Source organism: Pecten maximus, chromosome 1, assembly GCF_902652985.1.
Source record: "Pecten maximus chromosome 1, xPecMax1.1, whole genome shotgun sequence".
In the NCBI taxonomy this organism is placed as follows: domain Eukaryota; kingdom Metazoa; phylum Mollusca; class Bivalvia; order Pectinida; family Pectinidae; genus Pecten; species Pecten maximus.
In genome coordinates this window covers 33,500,712-33,513,064 of record NC_047015.1, presented here as the reverse complement: position 1 = coordinate 33,513,064, position 12,353 = coordinate 33,500,712, and the positions used below count along the sequence as shown (strand labels likewise).

The window sequence follows — 12,353 nt, the reverse complement described above, 5'->3', positions numbered from 1 at the left end:
TGCTAACATACATAGTCGTAAACTGAACGTGATGGACACAGCGTTCATTTAAGAATTGAACTGCTTTCAGTTGGAAGTTATGGGCTGATGAATGCCAACTGGACAAAGGCAAATTCAACATGAAGCGCGATATTCATCAGCCCATAACTTCCAAATGAAAGCAGTTCAATGCTTATATTTACAGTTGGCAACGATTTTTAAAGACTATATCCAGGAATTTTGCTTCTACGATGAATGAACAAATTATTATCGTCAAAGACGGAACAGCCTTTTCAACAGCCATCTTTTGTTATCGCCGACGTTACAATTATGACGTCACTATAATAATGACGTCATAATCAAGATTAGGAAGTTATGGACTCGTAACCTTCAAGTGAGCTTGGTTAAGTTATATAGTGGGGCTGCAGTGTAAATGTCAATATAGTCATATGGACCTGAGAATTTGTTACAGTCTTTGTAATTGGACATTGCCTAGTGTATATAGCACATTTTAGACGTTTTGGGTAGCTGTGCATACTGACTTACATTTTACCTACATTTACAGAACGACTGAAGGTGATGACACACAAGACGTTTGAGATCCCGAAACATCTTTCGACCTTACTTTCTGGTAGAAATGTACGCGTGTTGTCCATCAACATATCTCCCCTGTCCGTCAGAGCTATATGTCATTACACTGAGTAAAAGGTTCCGTTAATGGTCAAAGCCCTATGTCATTGCACCGAGTAAATATCAACATGCAAAATCTAGCACGTGTGTCTTATTCTGTCTTTAACAAATCAACAGAAATTGACCTGAGTAATGTATGAAAATAAACCTATTTTTAAATACATGTACACTGTATATGTAGTTGTATATATAATGTGGGCATTTTACCAGAATCAAAATTACTTAAATTGATAGCTTATAAAGTAAAATTTAACTGATTTTTACGATTAGGTGATAGGTCCTGTATAAGACAACTTATTAATACTACTGCCATACAATATCTAAGAACATGTGTTAAAATAGATCTATAGGAGATCAAGATGTTTTCTTGGAGCTAAAAAAAACTGAGTTGTGGTTGTCTTCGGGGGTCACCTGTAGCCAACAGGTAAAAATCACATGTATCCATGTGCACTGCTTAGTACATACCTGTGTGGGTTTTTCTTTGAGTGTCCATCATCTGTTTGGCTCCAGTGTACTGTGCACTAGATACAAAGGTAAATGTACAAAAGTACTACAATCAAAGGTGAAATGGGCTATCAGAAAAAATAAACATCCACAATCTTATACTTGACATAAATCTAAATATGCTGAAGTTTAAATAGTTTAATCCGAATACACTAACAGTATACCATTTGCTGTGTTTATATAACACGTCAAACAACAGATTTCCAGGTGTTAGCGGCACTGGAACTTTTATTTGTATCTATCGTCAAACTACATTATGCCATAACGTAGCATAATGATAATGGAAAACGAAAGTAGAAGCCAATTCCGGGTATGGTAGATTTAGACTTTCTTGGTGGAATTAAAATACGGCTGTATAAAAAAATATATTCATAAATTAAACAATGGCAACAGCGATGTACATTATATTCTAAAAAATATGTACAAGCTTATTATATATCCAATCATACAACTATACATGATATAACAGGGCGATGCCTAGTTTAAATTAAGAATCCCGGATAAAATGACACGTCATTCGGTTTATTATACTTGTATTATAATCGATGAGAAGTGGCATTGACCGTCCTGTTGTAAAACACTAATATGGAAGATCGTTGTGAGAAACACGGTGATGAATTGTTCCGATTCTTCTGTACGGACTGTGAACGTTTAATATGCGATGTTTGTATTGACGGTGAACACAGCAAGCATGCATTCTGTAGCATCAGACGCGTGGCGGAGACAAAACGGAATGACCTGATAAGACAACTAGGGAGTGACAGACAGGCTCTTCTTGACCGTCTCCATTCATACTCAGAAAAGGTACAGGAATTCAAAGACAACTTTTCGATCCAGACGGAAGGTCTGATTGATCAGGTAGATACGAAAGCTGAATACCTAGTAGACAGAATTCACAAAGTTAGGGAGAAAGTTGTCTCCCTTGTACTTCACTATCAACAACAGTGCGAGGAGCCCTTTACAGAAGCCCAGAGGAAAATTGACGAATGTTTGTCGCTTATCAGTAATTATTCAGAAATGCTGAGTGATACAGAAGAGAAGACAGACAGAGAAATAGTTTCTATGCAAACAAAACTAGACACAAAATTGACTTCAGTTCCCAACCCAGACGATATTCCTTCAGGGCCACTGATGACATTTGAAAACAGTAAAGAACACTTGAGTGATAGGGAAATTGAATCATTATTTGGTCATTTCACGCTAAACAGTTTGAGTGAAGAAAACTGTCAAGATTCAATGATCAATAAGAAAGATGCAGAAACAAATACAGATCCTGTAGTCATACGACCTACCTCTACTGATGAGAATGATGTACAAAAAAATGTAAGTGTGGAAGATGATCTAGATGAAAGCTGCGATGAGAGAAATGCAATGGAGGATTATGCAACAGTCCCTATAATGGATGAATATCAAGATGTCTCTCTTAACTTCGAACTTGAAGGACAAGGAGCTGTGAATAAAATCCTGCCATGCTACAACTCCAAGTCGGCCTATATGCTGACAGCAAAGAGCATGAAGTTTGTCAATGCATTGATAAATGGCTCTGACATGTCCCCAGATAAAATGCACAAACGTCAAGCGCATCAGACCATGATGTCCAATGTATCGGATGCTAGTATGACCAAGGATGGTCATGTTGTATTTATAGAGGAAAAAAGAACATACGTGAAAAAATGTACAAGTGCAGACTCGGTTATAATTTTGGCAGAATTTCCTGCAGATTCTACAGTACAATGTTTAAATGTGTCAAATGATGATCATATTATAGTTTGTCATTCAAAAGTCCAAGAGAGAAGACCAAGAACTTGCATTACTGAGTTAGATGAGCATGGCGTCCAGTTAAAATCGGTCACTCTAGGTATGACATACCGTTTCCCCTACAGATTTTGTCAGAGTGTAACTGGAGACACACCTTTGCTGGACCTAGAGGGCCCAGGCATATCCAGAGGTTGTGTTAGAGTTGTGAATTCTGATCTCAAACATGTAGCAACATATGCTGGAGCCATAGGACCAAACCCCTCAGAAACCTTTGAACCACGGGGAATATGCTGTGATGCTGATGGCTGTATCATTGTAACAGACTGTCGAAACCATGCTATTCACCTCCTGGATACAAAAGGAAAGTACAAACAACTGATTCTCACCCATAAGGATGGCATCCGACACCCTGTGTCTGTGAACTTTGACAGAAACGGTCTTCTGTGGATCGGCTGTCTGTACGGAAAAGTCCATGTAAGGAAATATAAGGACCTGTTTTTGTAGGGCACTACAACAGCACCTAGCCATAGTTTTCATGGATAAACAGCATTTAAATTATATATTTAGCCAGACTACCATTCTTATGTAACATGTCCCCATTCTTTAATTAATATTAACAAAATTTTAACATTTCTTTTTAAAGAATCAAGGCAATTTCATCTTTGTTTTTCCAATGATGTACATTACAAAATGAGCAGATTGATTTTTATTTTTCATAATATTGACAATTTAATTAAATAATTTATATCCAATGTTACACCTCATAACCACACATGTATGCAACTTTTTATATATCCTGAGTGCATTTATTGTGTTAAAAGAGAATATATTGGTCTTTTAAATGAAATCATAAGCTTCTGACCTCACTACTGTGCCAGTTTAATCTTCAGTCTTTAAACTAATTAAAAAGTGATCTTTTGGAGAAAATTAAGTTTTTTTTCTCAACCCAGAAGTTTTGTATAGAAAGTTTTACATGTAAATGGTTTTGTTAAACAAACACACATGCTTTTGTAAGTCTACAGCATGCTTATACAGTACCGGTATATGGCCATCTTTAAAGATGCTTGTTTGTAATGAGTAAAAACTAAAGTCAGGAAGGTAAATACTGGTAATAGATATTTGAGATAAATTAAAATCTAGGTCAGCTGGCCCACCCATAGAGTTAATCTAGGGTTGGTAAATTCAAAGAAAGGTAAATTTAAGGCAGGTAAAGTCTTCAGGTCTAGATAAAATCTAACATACTGGTAGATTATAGGTAAAGTAAAAAGAAGTTTTGAAGACAATGTTGAACTTTGGTAATTTACAGTTACCTCCCTTGTCACTATACTGGCCATGACATCTGTTACAGGTTGGATTACTTATTATTGATCTGATTTGAATATTTTTCTTGATGTTTAGAACTTGTTTCCATGCATTATAATTTGTCGACAGACAAAATCCGGTTTACGGAAGAATCATTATCCTGTAAGGAATTAATCATACAAAAGTAGCTCTCAGAACTATGTCATTTAAACTAATTTGATTAAAATGTAAACAAATTTTCAATAAGCTTTTAAATTAATAATGTTATGATAACAAATCCATGATCACATAAAAAAGTGTTCAATATCTACAAAGTTTTATTTGATAGAAGAAAGTATCTTAGAAGGTATGATGTAATTTGTATTTTAAATGAATCTTTTATCTATTTGTATTTTTTGTCCATACGGGGTGCTTCTTTTCGTTTTAAAAATGCACAAAATAGATCAGCTTTGAAAACTAATATTTTAAGATTGACATGAGGGATAACATAATTTGTTAGTGGATATATTTTCATTTTTAGCTCATCTGGTCTGAAGGGTACCGGTGAGCTTATATGCCATAGTGCAGTGTTCGATCGTCATCTGTCAACTTTTCAATTATATTCTACTAGTCATGAATAACTGGGTGGTTTTTGACAGGATTTTGTCTGAAGCATCCTTGGGTGAAAGGGAACTAGTTTCGTGTAAACAGTCTGGGTCAAGCACCCAAGGGGTAGAAGGGTTGGGTCCGATAGTCAAATTATAGGAACTTCTTTAAATTTTTCTTCTTTAGGAATGACAGAATTTTGTCCTATTTGGTTTAAAGCATCCTGGGGTTCTAGCGCCCTATGGTTTGGAGGAGCAGCTAGGGCCAAAGTGTAAGATGACACCATTTAAAGTACTGTACATGTACCTGTAATTCTTTGAACAGACTGATAGATTTTGGTTAAATTTGGTTTCCTCAGAAGTTGGATCAATTCGGTCTGCAGCATTCTTGGGTAACTTAACTGAAGATGGTTTAACTTAAAAGTCTATTACCCACTGTCAGAGGAATGATTGGGCCCAATAAAGGAAGTCGACAGAATTGGTTTGTAAATCCAATACACATGTATTAAGTGCTTTTCAACTTCATTTGATTTTATAATCTTCACTGGAACCAGAAAACTAAATGTTTGTTAAATGAATGTGTTGACTGGAATGCAAAGCACTGAGTGGTAGATCCCAACATGGAATTAAAGTATATGATAAAGAACTAAACTGAGAGTGTTTTGTCATAATCACTGAAACATATCCAGGTGATCGATCAAGGTCCTCTGGGCCTCTTGTTTTTATGCAATCAGGGATCAAATTTGAAACAAAATGCATTATCACATCGTGTTACATGCTCTGATGACGACAAGCCTTAGTGTCAAAACTAGTCAACACTTAATCTATTGAAGCCAAACTACACAAGATGTTTAATATGGACGTTTCTAACAGATGTTTTACTTTTTTTGTTTTGTTTTGTTTTTTATTGTAGTTGGTATTTGTTGTTGTTTTTCAACTGGTAGCATTAATTATACAAGTTAAACATTTGTTACATGACAATCACTCCTGTTCATTACATACATTTACATGTGTATTAATATTGCATTAAGGGTTATATAATCAGAGTGGTCAGATTACTTAAAGTAGTCTTACCCTTTCGTAAAATCTTACTGTATATAATCAGCAGAATATGCTATTTCTGAGAAGTTTATGATGTATCTCTCTCAATCATGTCGGTTCCTCTTGGTTCCTAGCTGTGTATGGTAGATCCTGAGCCTGATCTGAAATTATAAGATGGTTGACAGGTGGCCATTTTAAATTTTGACAGTTGAAGTTTGTTGATGATATTTCACAGAAAGTTTTTCATAGATATGAAATCCTTCCAGTACTTCTTAAGAAATAGGGATAACAAGTATTGTTTATGGGTGTACGGACCATGGATGATGTATAAATTAGTACAACAGATGTCATCTGTCCATGGTCCGTTGTATGTCATATGTCATCTGTCCATGGTCTGTCGTACGTCATCTGTCATCCGTCCATCATCCATTGTACGTCATCTGTCCATCGTCCATTGTACGTCATCTGTCCATGGTCTGTTTTATATCATTGTCATCTGTCCATCGTCCGTCATGTCATCTGTCTATGGTCCGTACATGTAGTCTGTCATCTGTCCATCATCCATTGTATGTCATCTATCCATCGTCCATTGTACGTCATCTGTCATCTGTCCATGGTCCGTTGTATGTTATCTGTCATCTGTCTGTCCATAAACAATCCATGTTATCACTATTTCTTAAGGAGTACTGGAGGGATATTTCTCAAACTTTACATGTAGGCTTCTATAATGTTTCCTAGTTGTGCTCATTTCATTTTAAGTCTGATCCAGAAACAAAATGGCTGACAGTTGAAGTTTCTAATTGACAGAAAAAACAAATTTGTCTGATATATAATTATGTAGAACCAATAAAGATCAGTCTTATATATAATTATGTAGGACCAATAAAGATCAGTCTTATATATAACTATGTATCTATAGCTCTTCATAGAGATAGTGTACGAGTAAGATGTGTGAATAAATATTGGGTCAGTAGCTATAGGGTAGCTGGAAACAATAGGGTAGTATAGATATAGGGTCAGTAGCTATAGGGTAGCTGGAAACAATAGGGTAGTATAGATATAGGGTCAGTAGCTATAGGGTAGTATAGATATAGGGTCAGTAGCTTTAGGGTAGCTGGAAACAATAGGGTAGTATAGATATAGGGTCAGTAGCTATAGGATAGTATAGATATAGGGTCAGTAGTTATAGGGTAGCTGGAAACAATAGGATAGTATAGATATAGGGTCAGTAGCAGTACAGTACAATCATTTTATTTTAATCATTTTGGATCACAGTTTTAAACATCAATAACCCCCCTGTTTGCAACATTCTTCAATATAAAGGTTTCCTATATTTGTATGTCATAAGTGTTATACCCCTGAAGACAAATTTGTGCAGTGCGAATAGACTTCGGTATATTTTTGGTCTTTTCACATATACTTACCAGTCTGAAGAACATGTTTTATAAGTTTGTACAGTGAAATACTAACCATTCAAACAAAATTATGATTACAGACAAGTGGAAATGACAGGTGTTCATTTTAGCAACATTTACTCTGTAAGTTACTGTTTTTACTGAATATTGTTTATCTGGGTAATGTTGCATTATAATGCATGTTCTTTCTGGTGTATTACCAGGTAACATCATTTATTGTTGGTATGGCAACACATTCCTGGATGTTGATGTCTACCGGTACCTTTACTCCAACAATTTGTAGAATATTTAAGAAGATAATGCATAAATATATGTATACAATGTATGTGCTTAACATGTACTGCACAACCACAATTGACAATTTAACTCTTGGACATTGTGTTCATTTATATTTTATTTTATAATACAATTTTACTGTATACTTTTAATATTTATACTGTTCGTACCATGTCAGTACTTGATTAAGCTTCATTTGATTAAAACAATTCTGGTGTGAACATGCTTGTGTGCAAATAACAAGTCCAATGCAATAAGATGGACATTATATGTTATTGTATGTACACTGACACTATATTACACTAAAATGTATTCTATACGTTGTACACGTGTATCTACATGTATGAACATGTATCTAATAAAAGGTACTTCAATGTAGTTTACAGATCTACTATACATTGTAAAACATGTGTAGATAACCTTACACTGTAACAGTATATACATGCATACATGTACAGTGTATACTCTAGCCATCATATCCTAGTTCACCCCAGTGACATATTCCGTATATAGATGTTATTATACTAATTATACATAGTTCTAAAGTTTTACATGTATATAAGTGTGCTGATGCCATGCCACACAGCATTCATTACTCACCTGACCTTTCCCTGAAAATGCCCAGAACATTGAGTTAGATTTTAACCAAATTTCACATGGAGCATCCCCTAGCCCCTTAGGTATGATGGAGGTTTAGTCCCATGTAGCATAAGTGTGATTTTTAAAGCACTACTTACTCTATGATTTTAATTAAATCTAACTTTATTTGGTTCGGATTATCCGTGACCTGAGTGCTGTATAAATTAAAAAGTAGTAACTTTGTCCAATTAGATCAGATACAGACTGTATGGATGTAAATGGGGCCACCATGGCCAGTGGTTAAGGTGTCCGGATACTTTATCACTAGCCCTCCACCTCTAGGTTGTGAGTTTGAAACCAACAAGGGAAAGTTGCCTGGTACTGACGTAGGTTGGTGGCTTTCCTCCACCTCCAAAACCTGGCACGTCCTTAAATTACCCTGGCTGTTAATAGGACGTTAAAAAAAAAATGTAAATTTTATACTACAGATAATTACATGTACATCATGTCAATTGTATAATTTTTAGACATCAATTCACCAGTGTAAGATTTAAGATTTTATCATGAGAAGTTGTTTTTTTATTTCTTTTATTGTGCTTTTTATTCCTTGGCTTACTGGGAAGGGGAGTTTAATTAACTAATGGTACATACCTTTTATAATTACATTAACTGTAGTTGTATTGCAGCCATTAGCATGTTTAAAATATAGCAGGATCTCTTAAAAGTTTGCTTGGACAGTTATATAATCAATCCTTGGAATTAATTGTTGTGAGAAGGAAGTATATTGTGGTAGCCCTACTGGAGTGAGATACCATGAGTAATTTGTTGAGTAATTTGTTTTCAAATTGACCATATTTTAATCATGCTTGCTATGGACCAATCACTGTGAACAGAGAAATACATATATTTCTTAAGACACTGAAAAACGTTCAATTTTAAATGTTATTTTTAAGTTATTTTGAAACACACTGTTGATTGTGTTTTTTTTTGGTTATCAATAAACTTGTTTGGATAGGAAAACGAGTTTGTGTTATAGGTATCACGTTTTCAGTAAAATACCAATAACTGTATGCGTTTTACAATTGTTTCCCCGAGGATTCATGAACGTTTTCCGATATTGGTTTTAGTTTGAGATAATCTGATCACTTGTCTTGTGTTTTATCGCTCGTGTCTGTTAACATTGAACTAACAAAGGTGAAATATCAACGATTGGAACTTAAAAAGTCAGAACCGAGAAAAAAAATCCTCTGATATGTCATGCGATTCAATGACGTCTATAAGATAAAAATGTACCCTAAGTACCCACAAAAGTGCTGTCGAAATCAGTCGGCCATGAATAGTAACTATGGCAACTGCACTGTGTTCACGTGACTCCTGTGATGATGTCACATTTGGGGAGGGTATGCCGACCTAACAAGATGCTATACATTAAGCCTATCTTTAATCATACCTGACGTTGAAATGCCGTTGTTGGAAATCGGATGATGACGCCTGTAGGATTTACCAGACAATAACGAGCGTACGTGCGTGTTAACGAAACCGTAGGAATCCTTATACTCAATAAAATCGATAAAACAACGGTTAACCATCAACAAAATAAAGAGGAGTATGTTGTGGCATATATAAAGACAACGCTGCCAATGCCAATGAAGACTGGGCTCTCACCAATGACAATTGGGCTATCACCAGTGACAACTGGCCTATCCCCAGGCCAGTGACGAATGAGCTCTCACCAATGACAACTGGGCTCTCACCAGTGACGATTGGGCTCTCACGATGACAATGTGGCTCTCACTAATGATACTTGGGCTCTCACTAATGATGCTTGGGCTCTCACCAATGATAATTGAGCTCTGACTAATGACACCTGGGCTCTCACCAGTATCGATTGGGCTCTCACCAATGAAAACGGCAGTGACATTTTCGTTGATGTTGGTATAAGAGTAGGTATTGTCTGTGGGATGTTGGTGTAGAGATCGGTAGGAAAAACTCATCATGCTGATCTAACTGGTAACTTCCGAAATAGAATGATTACAATCAAGAAATAGATACCTTAATTACTGGAAAAGACAAAACTGACTGGTTTCACAGATGACAATGTAAAGACAAACATAACGACACATGATCCTTTCGGTGTGTTGGCTTTATAAGGATTTAAAAAGTTATCGAATCGTGATATAAGTACCTCGTTTAATTAATTTCCTACATCACTGGCTGGGGTATTGTATTCTCACAATCAACTCACCATCCTTAAAGATCGCGTAATGGGAGAACATCATTCATTGTGTAGCCTCCGACATCGATAGCGAAGATTTGGGTGTGTACTTCATACAGAATTCAATTCGACATCTGATTGAAGTTTACTACCTTAATAAATAGTATCATATTTTAGAGCGTCCGGCTTTTATTGTTTCAGACTCATGGTGAATGACCCCACTATGAATTGCTGTAAGAAGTCTGTAAAAATGCAAAGGTTCAATAGATTGAAGGCAAATCACTATGGGAATTTGTTTGTAATTAGTTTCGAGTACTGGTTCAGGATTATTCATGTATCGTATATCTCTAAAAGTGTATTGATGAGGTTTATGTACGCGTATCAGTGTCTCCGTTGTCTATCAAACCGAGCCGTGTATTTACACTTCTGACAAACATGTTTATAAGTAGCTCGTATTAACAGTACACCGTTTGATTAGTTTAAGGTAGAGTGCCCTATCGATATACCGTATCTCCTACAAAGAAGAGTTCTTATTTGCTAGGGGTTTCTTTAAACTACTAGTTCTTACGCATCTTTTTGTAAACAAAGAGTGGAATTCAAAGAATACGGGGTATTTTTGTTTGGACGCTCCTCATAACGAGAACGATACGCGGTGATCGAAGGAAAAGATGGCTTTTCGAATGTCGGGAAGATCAAACTTGTTCACAAAGACAATGCAAAAACAAATAACTAGATTTGATGGAGATCAAAACACGGGATTTTCAACAAGGAACTGATCTTGGATATGTTATCGATCTGACGATCGCTTTTATACGTTTTGCATGTACATGTACTTACGTTTTCTCTCCCTTTTCCTCTCTGACCGGTCATTAGTTTACTGTGACTTCGAACTTCGAAGGTCAAGGTAAACGGCTTGTTTCTCAAAAAATTATAAAAAAAAAAAAAAAAATGTTTTGAAAGGTTTAAAAATATATCATTTGACCCTTTGACCTTGAATGACCTTTTTGTAGCCATATATACATGCTATTGATGTGCAAAATATCAAATGTGTATAGATAAAGGAGAAGAAAAGCGTAAGTGCATTTTGTCAGAATTTGAATTTTGGCGGGAATTGAATATTTTCAAAGTGCCATATCTGAGTCATTTTTATCGCATCTTTTTCCCTTTTTACAAAACAGGACAACATGTTTGCTTTGACACGTTAAATCACTAATTACAATTGCTAAATGTGGTAGAAACAAGTCACGCGACTCGTGTCTATTGGATATGGTATATTTCACTCTCGTTCTCGTTTGTAATTTTCAAAAGTTACAAAAGACACTCGCTACAGCCCGTGTATATCTACGTATCGTCATTAAACGCTAAATATACATTTGAACGGTATTTGCAAAATCAAATTTCAATAGAAGTGCAATACTGGTGCATTTTGGTTGAAAGTAGAGTCTATAAAAATATATTCGCTGAAATTACATCTGTATAAACGATTCGCCTGTATGTTACAGTATGATATATATATATATATTTGTCTCTGTTTACTTTGCTACCCTCATAGTGACAATACACTTTAAACATAAACAGGATATTATCGTGTACTTGGAAGTTTTACTATTGATACGTGTATTTAGGCTGTGTACTCTGACAGTTACGTCATACATCATCATGTTCTTTAAACAGCATTTCGTTCCCGCATGATTTAGAAAACTGGAAATTGTGTCTCTGTGTCGGACAACATTCAGAGATAAGTTATCATAAGAATTTCAGTTATGAAGTTCTTTTGTAATAGGAGAGGAATCGACCCAGTAGTTCTGAACTGTATCTATAAACAGACTGACTCTTACAATCTAAACTACTTGGTCATCGGCGCTAAGCCCAGTCCAGTTTGCGCTGCATACCTCCCTCTTTCAAAATAAAGTCTTCGAACACGAAGTCACAAGAGGCTTTGATCACCTTCCTTGGGTATTTAATTGAGCACACATAGTAGTCATAGGAGAGGGGGATGCAACACTCGAA

General features: G+C 35.7%; 1 protein-coding gene across 1 annotated transcript; it reads left to right on the top strand.

The window, feature by feature from the left end:
* Positions 1-1,659: 1,659 nt before the first annotated feature.
* LOC117330926 (tripartite motif-containing protein 2-like) lies at positions 1,660-9,148 on the top strand. Its single transcript, XM_033889496.1, has one exon. The coding sequence runs from the start codon at positions 1,759-1,761 to the stop codon at positions 3,433-3,435; it is 1,677 nt and encodes a 558-aa protein (XP_033745387.1). The 5' UTR covers positions 1,660-1,758; the 3' UTR covers positions 3,436-9,148.
* The last annotated feature ends 3,205 nt before the right edge of the window (positions 9,149-12,353 follow it).